Here is a 16997-nt window from a genome sequence, read left to right as displayed (position 1 = left end):
TTTTCCAGCGAGCTCTCACATCTTGCCCTCTTCCTCCTCAGAACTACTTTATCAACATTAAAATATTTGTATTCATGTTAATATGCCAGTTTAAAAATAAATAAAGAAAAAGAATGCCCAGCTCTTGATTCACGATTCTGGAGGCTCAATGATTCATCCTTAAAAGAAGTGAACCACTGCGCTGAAAATATAATCAGGGAAATAATGAACATGGTCCATGGAAACTTTCTGTTTGGAAAATGTTCAAAGATACATTTTTGTGAAATTAGTTTGAACAAATTGAGCCGAGGAGCGCGTGATATGGTAGATGCTCCCCGGAGAAGGGAAAGGTTGGGGAAGCTTGGTGCTCGGAGCAGAGCGAGAGAGGACACACAAGGGTGTTTGACACTTTGAGTGGAGCGTGTAGACGACCGCCCGTTAGCGAAGCTCCCCGAGACCCAGGGGGAGAGTCCGAGGAGAGCCTCGGGCCTGCAGGGTGAGTCCTCACATAGGGGAGGGCCGATGTCATTCAGGGAGAGACGGCACGGGTCCCCTTGGTACTGGCTGCTCTGGCTAGAATCAGCAAGTCTATGCAAACACCACATTTTCTTTCTCTTTCTTTTTAAGATTTTATTTATTTGACAGAGGGAGGCACAGCAAGAGAGGGAACAAAAGCAGGGGGAGTGGGAGAGGAAGAAGCAGGCTTCCCGTCCAGCGCGGAGGCTGATGCGGGGCTCCATCCCAAGACCCTGGGATCATGATCTGAGCCAAAGGCAGATGTTTAATGACTGAGCCACCCAGGCGCCCCATAAACACCACATTTTCCTGAGGTCATATTCCTGTGGAAGCAAGAAGGAATCAAGTTGGCTGGTCGCACTTTTCTGGTTGGACGCAATGGCTTTCTCTCTGCTGGGGGCTCCATGAGTGAAGGACTTGGGGATCTGAGTGTCAGCCCTGACCACCCAGGACACGCGTGATGCCCGTCCCCCTCTTCCCTGCTACTGCCATCACCACACCCACAGGAACGTGGGTCATCAGCTTGTCTTTCAGACGCTTCAGTGACCCTCCAGGGGCAGCCGACGTCCTAGCTCCTGTCTGGGTCGCTGTCCTGGCCTTCTCCTTCATTCCGACATGAGCTTCGTTCCATTCCGAGCCACTCTTGGGGTCTCCTCATAGCGGTGGTCTCTCCTGCTCTTGACCTGGTGGTCCCCCCCAGCCTTCCAGCTGCCTTTTCTCTGATCCTTTCCTTCTCCAGTTGTTAAGTTCACCTCTCCGCCGGTGGTCTTCAGTGTTCTTGTCCTCATTGCGATGGCTTGTTGGTCTGTCTGGTCTGTCGGCTTTGTTTTCCTCTCTCGGTCCCCAGGGCATGTGCTCTGTCGGTTGCCCCCGCACACCCCCGCCGTGGGTGGTGGGCGAGAGGAGGGCTCCGGGGCTTTGGGGTTCTGTCTCCGGCACCGCCCCCATATTTGGTGCCACATCTGCTGAGAGCAACAAAGACCCTAATTTAGTATACAGAATGCAACGTTTATGATTTAGCTTGTTAAATAAATACTGATATGTTTACTGATATGCATGTTTTAATAATCTACCTATTTTTGTATATGCGTATATGCTTATTATTTATATCTTAATTTACATAGGTGAATAAATGTGATCTATATTTTGATGGTTAGCAATCGAGTGCTGAGCACTTGTCACTCTTTGCCTTTGATTCTCCCCGTGATATGTGTTGGGTGTTGTTACCCGCACCGCTCAAACAGGACGGCAGAATGTGGGCTGGGAAATAACTTAATGGAGTCCACACAGCCAGTAGGTGGCAGTATTGAGCCATATATACCTACACACGTCTCCGTCTCCCTACGGTGTGTACGTCTGTGACACGCACAGACCCGCATATACACATACACACATACAAACATGTGTTCTCTACCCACCTGTCTGTCTGTCTTTTACTGGAAATCTTGGGGAAAGCTTTAGTATATCAATGGCTTTAAAACCACATTGTACTTAATCTAATTTAATTTTAGTGTAATTATCCATGCTTCCTAAATACCTTGATGAAATTAGTTTACTTTGGAACACTCTGCAGTAGATTTTCATGTAGGGGTAATGAGGGAAAGAATGTGCAGAGAGAGAGAGAGGGTATGAAATCTAGATATTTATACGGAGATGGTTTTGGTAGTGACTGACATCAACAAATTTGGCTCACTGTGTCCTGTCGAAAGACTGTTTTCATTCACTTCTGTCCTGTTTGTGGAGTAGCTTGGACTCAGCAAGTATCGTTCTCAAATTTTGGTCACCCTTAAGCTTAACATTTGCATGTTTGATTATTCACTGTCATTATGTGGAGTCCTACTAGATAGAAATTAATTAAGAGGGAAATCAGGAAGGGCACCTGGGTGGCTCGGTTGGTGAAGCAAATGTCTTTGGCTCAGGTCATGATCCTGGAGTCCTGAGATCAAGTCCCACATCGGGCTCCCTGCTCAGCAGGGAGTCTGCTTCTCCCTCTGACCTCTCCCCTCTCATGCTCCCTCTCTCTCTCATATAAATAAATAAAATATTTTTTAAAAATAGGAGGGAGGGGCGCCTGGGTTTCTCAGTGGTTTGGGCTGCTGCCTTCGGCTCGGGTCATGATCTCAGGGTCCTGGGATCGAGCCCTGCATCGGGCTCTCTGCTCAGCAGGGAGCCTGCTTCCTCCTCTCTCTCTGCCTGACTCTGCCTACTTGTGATCTCTGTCAAATAAATAAATAAAATCTTTAAAAAAAAATAAAATTAAAAAAATAAAAAATAGGAGGGAAATCAAGAGTAGGTCACAAAATAATAATTATAGGCACCATTTATTAGAATCATACTGCGTACCGGTCTCTTTAATCCTTAAGGCAAAATAAGTCTTTTGTGCCCTAAAACATCATACGGGATAAAGGCATATTCAGATGTCCATGCTCCAGCCCAGGGTTTCAAGCTGGGATGGGCAGAGCCACAGCCCACATGGCCTCCATGCCCAGACATCTAGTCGGACTTTGGCCAGTATATTCGAGGTGGCTTTTAACTTAAAAAAGGACTTATGATAGATTCTGATTCTAGTAAGCCTTTTGTAGAGTTGGCAAATTGGGATTCCTTTCTGTCTTCAATACCTGTTGGCATGAATTTGGACAAATATTTCTGAATCAGGAAATTATCGATGATGGGTCAGTCATCAGACTGAACCACCAAACACAAGGTTGCTCCAAACGGATGCAGGGGATGTTACATTAGAAAGAAGGCAGAATGGAAGTTTCCATCTGGATGCTCGCCATCTGGTTTTACCTGGTCAGAATCTTCTCCAAAATGTTGAAGCTGTTCTTCTCATTACTCATGTTTTATCTCATGGATCTCTTCTCTTACTCCTGTCTGCACGGTCGCTAATAAGTAAATGTATAAAATAAAAGTTCCTTTATCATGAAACATTATTTCCTCTTATGGCAGGACCTATTTTGTAAGATGCTGTGTAATGCATGACTTTTTATGTTTTCCAAACATGAGAAAAAAACAGCTTCTCCGTCCATATATTTATAACGAGCTAATAGATACGCATGTCTTCTGTTGTGTTTTGTTTTCCTGAATTGACGGCACACCTTCTCTTCATGTGTAGCTCTAATGACAATAAAGAAGAAAGGACCACTCAGATCTCTCTTCCACGCACTCACGTTCATTGTAGACAAGAAGGCAGCGCCTGATTTATGACTTGTTCAGTTCACTCAGGAGTGACAGATTAGTAGTTTGTGGTGAATTGCATTTTAACAAGAGACAGAGCTTCGATAATGGAAGGGAAACAGTATGCATCTTGTTACACTGCCTGGCAGGATTCAAACGTCCCCCACCTCCAGATTTATATCTATAAATGCGGGAGATATTTGGCTGTCTGTCTAACAATTATTCCGGCTTTTTTATTGTCTTTGGAGAAGGAACAGGATGCTGGCTGAATTTCAGAAGGCTCTGCTTTCCAGGAAATGGAGCTTCCTGGTTTTACGGCTGGTCCCGCCATTGGGGACCCATCATCATCCTGAAGGGCCATCGCGGGGCAGCACGATGGGTTTTCAAGGGTCTGTTAGCTCCCTGACTAAGTGACTTTCACTGTGTGGTGCATTTGAGAACAGCATCTACTACACGCCAAGCACAAGTTCTCCCCCATGCTCTCAGCTGGAGAAAATGTATTTGAGCATTTCTGTCTAAAGTGTGCCTTGTCATCCTACCATAGAACTGTGGGTGTGGGGTGGGGGTTGGAGAGCCATTAGAGGTTCTTGGTGGACAGAGGAAGCTGTGGGCTGCTCCGCACGGTATTAGCCAGTACCCCCCGTCTAGGAGGCATCTGGGTGAGGCCGGTCGATGGAACAGACAGTAAACGTGCTCACAGTTGCTTGCGGGCTCTCTGGGGAGTGGTGGCATCATCCGCCACGTCGTCTCTCGAGCTGGAGATGCTTTGCCAGCAGTACCCTCGCCTAATGACCTCTTGGACTGTGACAATACGAAGTGTGATTCTGGGATGTTGTTAATATAGTCAGTTATTCTCTTGCAGCCACTGTTTTTTGGTTTTTGTTTTTTTCCATCATAGTGTAATGGTCGGAGCCTAGGCTCTGTGGTCGCACTGTCTGGATTCAGGATCTGACCCCCCCACCGCCACGCCCCCCGTTGGCTAGTTGTGCAAATGCGGACAGTTGGCTCATAACTAATAACACAGCACCTACCTCTGTGATTTGTGTGGGTTTCATGAGCCTGTGAAAGCGAAGCTCTGAGTGTAGGGTCCGGCACAGTAGCATTAACCCTCTGCAGATATGTTTTGTAAATTATAGACTCGGCTTTGACCAGAAAAACCACGACAGACTCGTTTATCTTCGCAGCTTCTCGTTTTCTTGCTCTAGACTTGTTAGAGACACACAATCTGGTCTCCAGGCAGTGTGTCCTCAAAGTAGTAGCAGGAATCGGTCTTTGTGAGGGTGTTTGATAAACTGTGGACTCGGCCTGCCTCTCACCCATGTGTGCTGGTGACCGTGACCCCAGGCTGGTCACTTCCAGTCCTGTACCTGCTTTCTTTGTTTTCTCCATCTTAGGTCGGCTCTGTGGCTGCTGTTGTCATGGTGGCCGTGGTCATTTTTGCTGTTTGTGTTTAGTATAATGATCAAACCGCGGTCCGGCTGTGGAGCCTGGGTACAGGCCATATTCTAAAATGATTTAGTCTTCTCTTTAGAATTAGACATAGAAGTGAGTATTTTCTTTAGAAACCAAACATAGTTTTGTAATTGTTCCCTATCTTTGCTTGGAAGGTCTTCTTCAATGAGTCATTCTTTTTTGGAGGCTCACTGAACACAGATTCAAAAATTTCCCCCTCATTTTGCTGAATGTTCCCCCAAAACACAAATCGCCTCCTGTGTCTGTGAGCATCTGTCTCGGGTATGAGAGCAGACTGCACAGAAAATACGTCCAGCTTCCATCTCATACGTTTTAATGCAATCGACTCTGCTTTATACCTACTCCGGGCTAGCGCAACAGTGATCTCGTGGGGTGTTTGACAGCTTATAAACAAGAAACAGTCCTTACTGAAGTCTCTGTTACCTGATGTAATTAAATGACTTAAGAACAATATCATGGACTGAGAAGAAGACGTTGCATGTACAACATACATGACCTAGAGTCATTCTCACGCCTTTGCGATGTAAAGTAGAATGAAAAGGAGAAATTTTGTGATGATATCAAATATATCTGTTCATTGAAAATTGGCAATGGGTTTTTGGATAGAAGAGCAGTAGTTGGGGCGCCTGGGTGGCTCAGTGGGTTAAGCCTCTGCCTTCGGCTCAGGTCATGATCTCAGGGTCCTGGGATCGAGCCCCTCATCGGGCTCTCTGCTCAGCAGGGAGCCTGCTTCCTCCTCTCTCTCTGCCTGCCTCTCTGCCTACTTGTGATCTGTCTGTCAAATATATAAATAGATAATCTTAAAAAAAAAGGAAGAATAGTAGTCAGTGCCACCTCTGTGTCTACATTCAGATTTGAGGCGAGCCTGTTGTCTTACTTTTCACATTAAAGTGTTGTCTTGTAGCCAGACTTTTAGTTGTCCTGCCAGTAACATGTGTATTGGTGTACATGGATCAGATCCGGCCAAGTACAAGGCCAATTGAATTGCCCCCAAAAGCTAATTGTCCCTGAAATGCGTCCTTGTGGATATAGTGGTTGTGTATATCTTTCCATTAATTTTGAACACGAAAGGTTATTGCCATATTACCGTAATGGCGCCATAAAATTCAGACACTTGCTAATTGAATAGAAGGCCCCTAGCAGTAGAGGAAAGAGTGAGAATCAAACCAGGTGATTAGAATTTTTGAAGATAAATGATCAGGCATCTCCGTGTCAATCATCAGTGGGCTCAAGTAAGCAGCTACAAGGTAACACTTTGAAGGGTATATGTGAAATTCAGTGGGGAAACTCTAAATTTCCGAACACCTGAAGAGCTTGGTGATGAAGTACATATTTTGCCATCATTGTGTCATTTTGGAATCCCTATTTTTAAGCTAATTCTGAGACGAGGAAGCCGGAGGGTAATGACCCCATCCCAAACCCCTCCCCTGTTTCTGTGTGGGTTTCCCAGCCACCCTAAAATAAGAAAATAAGAGCTGGTCCTCACAGTTCCATGGTCACCATAGTAACTGGAATTGCTAAAGCGAATTCAGGGCACTAACCTGATAGTTTCAATGTTTATTTCAGTTTTCACAGATGAAAACCATCTTCAAGCTGTCACTGAAAGCACAGAAATGCTGTCAGTCATATTCCTGCATACAAGTATGATGTAAGAGTTCTGTCATCTTCTACACATACAAACATGATACCAGACCCCTCTATTCTGAATCGCATCGTGTGTTTAATCTCGTTTTCTCCCGCGCTCTCGGAGGGGCTCGTGAGAACGTGTAAATGACCAGTGTATGTTGCTTTCAAGGGTGTTGCAGACTTTCGACAGCATTAATGTTCTCTGACTTGAGTGCTGCATTCACTCAGGATGCTTAGGTGTGGAATCGTGCAGGCAGTTTCTCCTCACTTGGAACTTGTGTCTTAACTTCTGCCCTTGGCATAGATCGCTAAGCTGCTCACGGGGCCCCCATTCTTCCCTCAGAACCTGGTGTTGTCTGCACAAACCCACGTCACCTTGGACAAAATACCAAGGAGGTGAGTCTTAAAGAAAACACTGGATGAACATTTACACTTTCCTTCTTTTCTCTGGCCTCCAGAACCAAACTTCGTGTCGTCTTACGACATCGGAAATTTCACCTACTTCTTTTTCCGAGAAAATGCTGTGGAGCACGACTGTGGGAAAACCGTGTTCTCCAGGGCTGCCCGGGTCTGTAAGAACGACATCGGGGGGCGCTTCCTGCTGGAGGACACCTGGACCACGTTCATGAAGGCCCGCCTGAACTGCTCCCGGCCCGGGGAGGTCCCCTTTTACTACAACGAGCTGCAGAGCACGTTCTTCCTGCCCGAGCTGGATTTGATCTACGGCATCTTTACCACCAACGTGTAAGTGACTGGGAAGAAATTTCTGTCCCTGCTCCTCTGTTCATGGTGAATGAGTCTACTGTGCTTTGACCTTTGAGGTTGGAAAGTTGCTTTAAAAGAAATCTTTCTTGTTTTACTGGGCTAATGGCCAAACAAATGTTTGAATATGAATTAAATATTATGCAACGATACTGTGATTTCTGAGACTGGTATTAGGAAAAGAAGGTGAAGCAAAAAAGTTTCAATCTCTCCTTAGGTAATTATCACATCAAATTAATTTGACTATTAATTTCTCATTCCTGATTTGCCAATGTGCTTGGGACACTTTCTGAAATGCTGTTAAATGATCAGAGGCATTTTCTTTTCTACACACAAGTCATGCATTTCTGCATAATGAAGGCGGTGTTGTCTCAAAAGAGTCTGATCTCTGAGATAATGTTACTCAGGCCTGACTCTCTGCTCATATGTGAAATGCACATTCTGTCTTTCCTGGGGCTACGTTTTAAACCATTGTTCCCAGAGGTGGCTAACTTGGGCAGGCATTTCTAAAATGATGATAATACTTTTAAAGTATTCTTGAAAAACTTATAATGTCTTTTTTTTTCTTGAGGGGAGATAGGCTTAGCTCCAGAATTGGCAAACTTTGGATGAGGGAAAGAAAGCATGGAAAGTCTCCTGGTCTTTCTTTCACTCCTCGTCTAGAAGAGTGTGGTGTGACCCACACTTATTTCCTTTCCTTAGTTGCTGTGCCCTGAAAGGATCACAACCCACGCGCAGGGGTGACAGATCACCTTTTCATACGCAGACTCTGGGTTCCCGTTTGCCAGTGGTAGCGAAGGTCCGTAGTGTAAGCTCTGCTTTGGACCATCTTTGAAATCTTTAATCTGGCGACCTAACAGTGTGTAGAACACCCGAATCGGGGGGGTTGTGAGTGCTGATAAGGGGGACAGGGTGAGTGGCCATCCTGGCATGTCCGGCATTGTCCTGGTTTTAGGATGGAGGGCGGCTCCACGTCCTGGGAGACCTCCCAGTCCTGGAAGAGTCCGGGGAGCCTGCAGAAATTGCTGGAACCTCACTTCACTGATCCTCTGATCTTCCTTCCCCATTACTCTTCCCCTTGTTCCCGCGCTGAGTTTAATGTTAGCAGCCGCTTGATAGTAACATTTGCTGCAGAAGAGTCTTCTTTCTGATGTGAGGTTAGAAGAATAAGACAGCAATGGATGGCTCCCCACCCACCCGTACCCCACCGTGACCATCGTATTGTAAGCCCAGTTTTCAACTCTGGAGGTTATTTTCCTTCCCTGATAAGTTTCTTTCAAAAAAATCAATTTACAGTTTCTGTATAGATTTGCTTTCCAAAACCTGGTTTAAGGAATAGTGTTGGCTGCCGAAGTCGGATGATTGGTTGCTGAGCTGACATCAGTTTTATGCACAATGGGAGCCTGGCTTACTTAGCTGTTCATTTCCCTGGCTCTGGGCAAAAACGAACATTTTAAAAAGTCATAGAAGTACCACGTCTCGGCCATTCCAATGGTGAATGGCCAATTCAGATACTCACAAAAATGAGTTTTAGACTGTTCTAGATGATTGTGTCATGTCTGAGATGCCCATCGTGGGGGAAATCCCCCAGTACATAACGTCTACACTAGCAGAGAGAGAATGACTAGACCTTCCTTCCCTTCCTCGCTGGAATACTTCTTATCCCCAGGTCTTGGGAAGAGCTTTCTGCTCTCTCTATTTCTAGTCCGACAGTGGGCACTGCCTCTCCTCTTTCTTGTGTGTCAGCCTTGAGCTTACCCTCTGCACAGAAGACCACGTTCCTTAGAAGATTTGCTCTGATCTGAGAGAAAGTGATGATCACGGGCAGTTACAGCCCCGCTCTGTGTCCCGGCTCATGTCGGTGGCTGTCAGGCTGTGGCTAAGCACCCGAGTGCCTCTGCTCATGGTTCTGGTTTGCCTCTCTGTGCCCGTCATGGTCTCTTAGCCCCGAGGAGTGGGGACAAAGCTCACTGTTGTAGCTCCTTCTGCCCCACGACTGTGGTGGTTGTCTCAGCCCCTTGGTCGTGCGCCGGGCGGGAGGAAGGGCAGTCCTCCTGCACTGCGGGCTCTCAGAAGGTTCTACTAGTCTCGCTCCTGGCTGTCTAAAAACGGCGGCTCCCAGAGCGCAGAAACCAGAGCCGTGCTGGAAAATACAGGTTTACTTAACCAGACAATATTTTGCTGTCGCCACACTTCATAAGAGGGCACTGCGCTCCTGAGAATCTCCCCTTACAGCCCCCTCTGCGGAGCCTGAACTCAGATTTGAGGTTTCAAGATTTCCTATGTCATATTTTTCTCTCTGACCCTTTGAATTGAAAATTCTTTTTAAATTAAAAAAAAAAAAAAAAGATAGGAAGGGTCGTCTCTGACAGGTACTTTTTGCAAAATGCTTTTAGTTGGTTCTTTTTTGAAGGCTTACAAACACAACTATCTGTGGTTTTATTTTTTTATTTTATTTTTAAAGATTGAATGCATTTACTTGACAGAGAGAGACGGAGACAGTGAGAGAGGGAACACAAGCAGGGGGAGTGGGAGAGGGAGAAGTAGCTTCCCCCTGAGCAGAGAGCCCGATGCAGGGCTCTATCCCAGGACCCTGGGATCATGACCTGAGCTGAAGGCAGAGGCTTAACTACTGAGCCCCCCAGGCGCCCCACTATCTGGGGATTAAAAAACAAGCAGCAGCAGCAATAGCAGCGTGCCCCAGTGCCGTCTAGAGGAACCAGAGGAATGGTTGGGTCGAGAGCCACGCTGGACTGGGGACAAGCTCTGGCCCCGGAAAAGGCCTCCCGTGCCCGTCTTCACAGTCCTCTGTCCCTCTCGCTGCGGCTGAGTGAATGTGTCTGTCCAGCAGGATTAGAAGTGTCATAATTGCTAAACAGTCTTGTTTCTACCCCGAAATTCCTGGGCTTCCACAAAGGAATGGCAGAGACACTCCTGTCTCTGTCTCGACATCATCCTTGGGGTGTTGGGAGATGGTGATCTTGAGGTCGTTGCAAGGAGCCTGCGCCGCGCAGCGCCCTCGCGGGGCTGTCCGACCTGACCCCTTCTCTCTTCCCCGGCCCCCCAGGAACAGCATCGCCGCCTCGGCCGTGTGCGTCTTCAACCTGAGCGCCATCTCCCAGGCCTTCAACGGGCCCTTCAAGTACCAGGAGAACTCGCGCTCCGCCTGGCTGCCGTATCCCAACCCCAACCCCAACTTCCAGGTAATTGTAAAGGGGGCAGTGGGGCACTCGCTCCCCTAGAAAGCAGCACCGTGTGTAGACAGGCCCGGCACAGCTGAAAGCCGGGAGCCTGCCCTGCGCGGCTGGAAGCCCCCCAGCCCTCACCGACAGGCCCCCCAGGCTCGGCTCGCGGACGGGGCTGAGGCCTTGTCAGCAGACACGCCCAGGCTGCAAAGGGCCTTTTGCCGGCTGGGATGCCTGAGGCTGAACTGCGAAAGGCCCACGTGGAGTGGCCGGCTAGGCATCCAGTGTCAGTGAGTGGTAATGACGGCGGGCTCTGTGTTCCCACAAGACGTGCTCCCTGACGATCGCCACCGCCGTGGATGGGGCCCAGGCACAGGCACAGAGCAGGGCAGAGGCGCAAACAGAATGAGCGCGCTCCCTGGGGACTGTGGCGAGGTTTCCTCTCGCAGTGAGCGGAGGCCATCGTGCTGCAGCTGGGGTGCAGCGCAGCCCATGGAGGCCATTAGTTTATGAGTCACAGAGTCACGGGGTGTGTGAGCTCAGGGCGCCTCTGTACGTCGCTGACTCCCATGCCCCGATTTTAGGAGCAGCTGAGGCCTAAAGACGTGACATGATTTTCTCAGGTTTGCTTGGTCCGCCGGTGTATGGGCCTGTATAGGAGCCCCAGCAAAATACCACCCACAGGGCTGCGTGAGCAACAGACCTGTGTTTTGTCACAGTCCTGGGGGCTGCGAGTCCGAGGTCAGGGTTCTGGCCAGTTCAGCATCTGGCAAGCGCTCTGTTCCCAGCGTGAACACGGCCCCCGCCTCACCGTGTCCTCATGTGGCCGTTCCTCTGTGAGGGGGAGAGATGCTCATCCTGGGGGTCAGGGCCCCACCCCGGTGGCCCCGTTTAACCTTCATTACTTCCTTCGAGGCCGCATCTCCACTGAGAGAGGCACACCGGGGTTGGGCCTTCAACCTGTGCACTGGAGGGAGAACGAACCTTCAGTCTACGCAGCCTCCCTTCTGACGAGAAGGCTCCTAGCATCACCGTCCTCCCGCTCAGGGCGTACTTTTTAGTGGCACCAAGTTCTGACTCTGCGGTGGTCATGTATGGTAGCAACGGTGCCGGGTTCGGTAACCAGCTCTCCCACAGACAGAGAAGGCCACCGAGCACAGCGCGGATAATTAGGCCGGGGACACTGTCTGGCCGGCAGCTGAGCCGGGATGGCGAACTCGGTCCTCAGATGCGAAACTCCAGCCTCTACTGTCTAAAGGAGCCTCGGTTACCCCAACGCGTGAGTGCTAGAAGCGCCCTCTGGACGCAGGCCCCCAAGTTCAGGTTGGTTGATCAGCACAACACACTGGCTTTTGAGAAAACTGAGAGTGTGGAAAGGCTCCGTGATTTCACATTTTCCTTGGGCCTTGGCAGGAACCCTTCAGCTCTAATCGTTTTACAAAAGGGTTTTTTTAAACTTCACTTTTTCTTTAAGAGCATGGGGTTTGAGGTGGTTTTTACCCGCTCTTTCCTGTTTCCTGCTTTCCTGGAGCGTTCCCTTGGCTCTTCCTTCTCTCATTCCCACCGGTCAGACGAGAGAGGTAGGATACTGAGGCACAGGAGTATTTTAGGGACAGACTTTGATAATCCTGATAAGGTGCCTTGCTGACTGTAGAAGGTATCTGGAGAGGATGACTCTTAGGGCCCATTTACTGGGTGCCCTCCGGGTGGCACACGTTGTGTTAGACGTTGGTCACACGCTTCTTGCCGTCTCCTCTCCCCAGTCCTGTGAGGGGGGGCGTGTCATCCGTACGTTCGAAGTCGGGAAACTGAGGCATGTGCGTATTTTCCCGGCCCTGCTACCGAGAAAGTCTGGTACTAGACAAATTCCTACTACGGGTCAGGGGAGCTAACGGTTCAGCGGGAACCGAAACTAGAGTAGCTCCAGCCCTTAATAATGTCAGTATGAACTCAAGGCGCACCCGTTGCCCCTCTGCTGCATGTCTGCACCCAGATTCCACGCTGTCCCCCAGATGTTGCTGGGGGGCAACATAACTGTTCATGAAGTCCCTTCGTAAAATCCTGAAGGTGAAATCGATCATTCCATTTAAGAAAGTTCTTGGTAAAATCCCAACGGTTAAAAAAAATTAACAAAGATGCTCACTATATTTATAGGGTACTTTTAATGCCTTGATGTTTCTGTTGCAAAAGTCTTCACAATGAATAGTGACTTAATAAGCCCGTGATGCCTTTCCACCTCCGAGCAGCGGATAACTTTTAGGCCCTTTGTCTGGATGTATTTGTAGCCCACAGCAAAATCCCTCCTTTCCAAAGGCCACGGCATCTGGTTTTATAATGCCAGTGTCGCACAGAGGGCTCACTCACATTTATGAGATGGGAGTAGGTGCTTCAACCAAATGAAGCTTGTAGAGATGTGGCCTGCATTCCAGGCAGGAAGCCTGCTGAGCTGGGCTGAACTCCGTTTGAGTAGAATTCAAGATTTCCAGAAAACGAAAGTTACAGATGATGAGGATTCCTTACATAATTTCTGGTACAAGTAAGTCCCAAGGATTTTCTTTCTGTTTACCATATTTGATAACTGTGTTAGCGCAGGCATCCGGACATTCTTGAGACCATCTAGCAGGCACAGGGTGGGAATACACTTCGAGCCGAGGATCCCTCCCCTAGTCATGTATCAACAGCCTTCTGTTTGCGATAACCAGCAGTGAGAAGTGGTTTGATTTTTTTTAATTCTTGTTTGCCTGCTGACATTTGGAATTTTATGCTGCAGTTGTAACTAGAGCCAGCGAATTAGTTAGAGGAGCAGAAGTAGGCTTCAGATTCAGGAGGAAGACTGGGTTACGAGGGACAGTACATCACTTTCCTAGATTTAATACAGAAATCTCACTGTTGAAAACAATAAAACAGTGAAAAATATTTAATATTTGTGTCAGTTGCCATAGAAACCACCGTAGGCAGTGCCAGTCCCCAGAGTCCTCCTGGTCTTGAGTTTCCCAAGGAAGAGCAGTGGTCAGTAACAGGAAACACCATCCAGACCCAGTGGACAGACTCCAGAATTTTCTGTGCAGTTTGATAACCACCAATCAGAAATGATGGAGCCAAAATGGAAAACAAACCCTTAAGAGTGGCCGGGCAGATAAGGAAGCCATTGCTAGAGCTAATGAAGGGGTCAGCTATGTCCTCAGGACCTTCTGATACACAGACCAGGTTCAGATCAGGCACCTAAGCATGAAGCTGGGTGATCGTGGATTTGCATAAGCCGGGTCTATTGTCTTGGAGACAAACAAAAATGCAAATATTATGGCATTAAAGAAATTAGGAGAATGATGACCCGTATTACTTTTGGAAGCATTTACAAGACAGCCATTGTGCTTTGTAACACACTTGAGGACGATGATTCTTTGTATCGTTTCCCTCTTGCACCAAGTCCCCAAGGTGTCACGCAGATACCGCAGGAACCCAGTGCATAAGGCACAGCTAGAGAATTTGCAGCCATGAGAGAGCTAGGTGGGTTACTTACGAGCCAATAAATATATACTATAAATCTAAATAGCTTTCAAAATAGTTGAAGAAGAATCCTTGGGTGAGCTATTTATTATAGGCTGGCAAAGTAAACCAAGACATTATACGATTCAGCTCAGTTCTGACACTGTTTACCAGGATGTTGCATCCGATCTCACAGGGGCAGGGATCAGCCCCATGGGGCTGCCACCTACCTCCTTGCCACTTTAGGTGCTGATCTTAACTACGGCCAGGTCATCACCTGGGCTTCTGACCCATGGCTTATCGATGGAGGCCTCCAATGACCCGTCTGGGTTCAATTAATCTACCAGTGGGGCTCACAGAACTCAGAGAAACATTTTACGTACTCGATGACCGGTTTATTATAAAAGGACCTAACTCTGGAACCACCGGCTGGAAGAGATGCACAGGGCCAGGTCTGGGGAAAGGCACCCAGGACGTAGCACCATCTTGCCGGATCTGCATGTGTTTTCCAGCCTAGAAACCACCTGAACCCTGTCCTTTTGGGGGTCTTATGGAGGCTTCATTACATAGGTGCATTCCAATGGCCAAGGATTAAATCATTGGCCATTGGTGATTGAACTGAACCCCTAGCTGCTCTCCCCTGCCTGGAGATCAGGGGTGAACTGAAAGTTCCTACCCTCTAATCACAGGACTGGAGCTCCTGTCAATAGGCTTCCATCCTTCCATTGGGGCTTACCTGGGGGCGTGGCCTGAGCATCACCTCATTAACATGACAAAAGGCACCTTGACCACTCTCTGCACTTAGAAGATTTCCATGGTTTAGTTTAAGCAGCTCCGTGTCAGAAAGAGGACAGAGATTAAATCCGTATTTCGTACAAATCACAATATTACAGTGGCAGTTCTGGTTGACGGCTTCAGATAAGGGGACCAAGGAACCAAGGACAGAGGCAGATCCCTGGTCGTCCTGCCACCCGGCTCTGGCTCAGCAAGGCCTCCCTGGTCTAGCAGACCTCCGGATTCCTCAAGAGCAGCACAAGGTCCTCCGTTTTGTGCTAGGACTCCCGGTTTTTGTGATGCCGGTTTTTAAAAAAATACTGTGCGTACGACACAAAGCCTGGGTGTAAACCTTCTCCCAGCAAGTAGACAGCTAAGGGCCACCAGGGTTTCAGCGTTGCTGTTGATTTCAGGGAGAGGAAACTGCCAAACCCGAGTCCCTCTCGGAACGAGAGCTCATCGGGGTAGGCCTCACATCAAGTCTGGGAGAGAACTTCCATCTGTCCCAGTTCTGCTGGCGGGCGACGTCCCTGTTCCGTAAGTGATGCCGTTCAATAGGATGGATGGGGCTCTCCCAGCTCAGCCCCTGCCCCACTAGCAGCTGCTGGTGTGTTTACCTGCTGGCTCCGTCCTTTACTTACTCATGCGTTTCCCGTGGCCGCTGCGGCTCCGTGGACCATAGAATTGCTCTCCTGCGACAAGGCGGGTTTGCCACTGGCTGAATCGCTTCTCTGTGCCGGGCGCACTCCTTTTCCTTGGCATTTCCAAGTGCTTTCAGTTAATTTACAAAGGCCTTCCAGTGATGATCTCCCTCGGCCTCACCACTGCCCTGCGGAGGGAGCGGAGCAAGTGTTTGTAGATGGAGACAGGCCGAGAGGCAGTGCCTTGCCTGTGGCCACGTGGCTCCCGGGGGCGCAGAGCTGACCTCTCACCCGACTGCATGGGGTCCTGTCACCGGGCAGACAGGCTGCCCCTGCAGGGCTGTGACACGGGTGATGCTCTGGACCAGGTTTGGGATCTGTGTCCCTCTGCTCATCTCTCATTTTACAACCGGCTTATCACTTTACAGCAGGTAGAGAACTTTGTATCAGGTGCTCCCAAAAGATCATTCTTTTAAAAAGGCCGTTTCCATCCTACAGCTTTGCACCTCTCGCTTGTTAGGAAGCCAAGCATCAGAGAGGACGCGGCATGAACGGGAGTCTTGGCTGGTTCCGGCGGAGAGGGCCTTTCCCATCGACCTTGCTCACGGGAGGTTCTGCCAACAATCAGCCTTCGTGGGCGCCAGGATTTAAGCTTAGAAAAGAAAGGAGAGAGTTTGGGGAGGGTTTTCTGACGGTGCGCTCTGCCCCAGAAGGCTTTTCTCCTCCCCACCTCTCTGTCTGCCTCGTCCTCGCCCAAATCCGTCCTACGCAGGGGCTGCTCGCCTCTGCACACCCCAGCTCCGAGTTCACTTCTCAGCAATCGCCAGGCCTGCTCTCCACCCCCACCCCTGCTCCCCCGCCCTCACCCCCCCCACAGCCCATCTCCCGGACTCCTCTTCAGGACAGTGCCTCCCTCTGAACGTCTCTCTCCTTCCCTCCTTCGTTTACCCTCCCCTTCCGCCAGCTCCCGTCCTCCCTCCCCCTGTCTGCAGCAGGAGCACAAAACAACAAGGCCCGGGGGAAAAAGGCTGGAATCAGATGACAGCATTTATGCGTAAAAATGGCCCAGTTCTATCTCCGTGGAATCCGTATCTTGCTTATAGACTCACCATTCCAGTAGGGAAGGTACTAGATCTGTCGGATATTCCGGACAGCTGGGTCTTCCGTTTGAGGACCTGGTTTATGGGACAGGCAGGATCGTGGGCACGTGGCCAGACAGCTCCCACGTGACTCAACAGGTGATGGGGAGTGCACCTGTGTTCAAGTTAAAGCCAGTACGGACTTCTGCTTTATTTTTAACATCCAATCATTCGTTTAAGCCGGAGCGTATAAAGACTCCCCAAATGCGATGAGTTCAAATGTAGAAGGAGAAGGACCC

The 16997-nt window shown here is 48.9% G+C and overlaps 1 protein-coding gene across 9 annotated transcripts in view; it reads left to right on the top strand.

Moving 5' to 3' along the window:
* SEMA5A (semaphorin 5A) overlaps positions 1–16997 on the top strand; it is a 466271-nt gene that overhangs the window by 314946 nt on the left and 134328 nt on the right. For all 9 annotated transcript variants that reach the window (XR_009353706.1, XR_009353707.1, XM_059173630.1 and 6 more), the window contains 2 exons: positions 7230–7515; positions 10601–10736. Coding sequence is in view for 7 of the 9 variants with exons in the window: in XM_059173630.1 (XP_059029613.1) it covers positions 7230–7515; positions 10601–10736 (422 nt within the window). In the remaining 2 variants the exon portion in view is untranslated. The remainder of the gene's footprint in view (positions 1–7229; positions 7516–10600; positions 10737–16997) is intronic.

Source organism: Mustela lutreola, chromosome 5 (genome assembly GCF_030435805.1).
Source record: "Mustela lutreola isolate mMusLut2 chromosome 5, mMusLut2.pri, whole genome shotgun sequence".
Classification (NCBI taxonomy): Eukaryota; Metazoa; Chordata; class Mammalia; order Carnivora; family Mustelidae; genus Mustela; species Mustela lutreola.
Note: the sequence above shows the minus strand (reverse complement) of the source record. Positions and strands in the feature narration are given on the sequence as shown.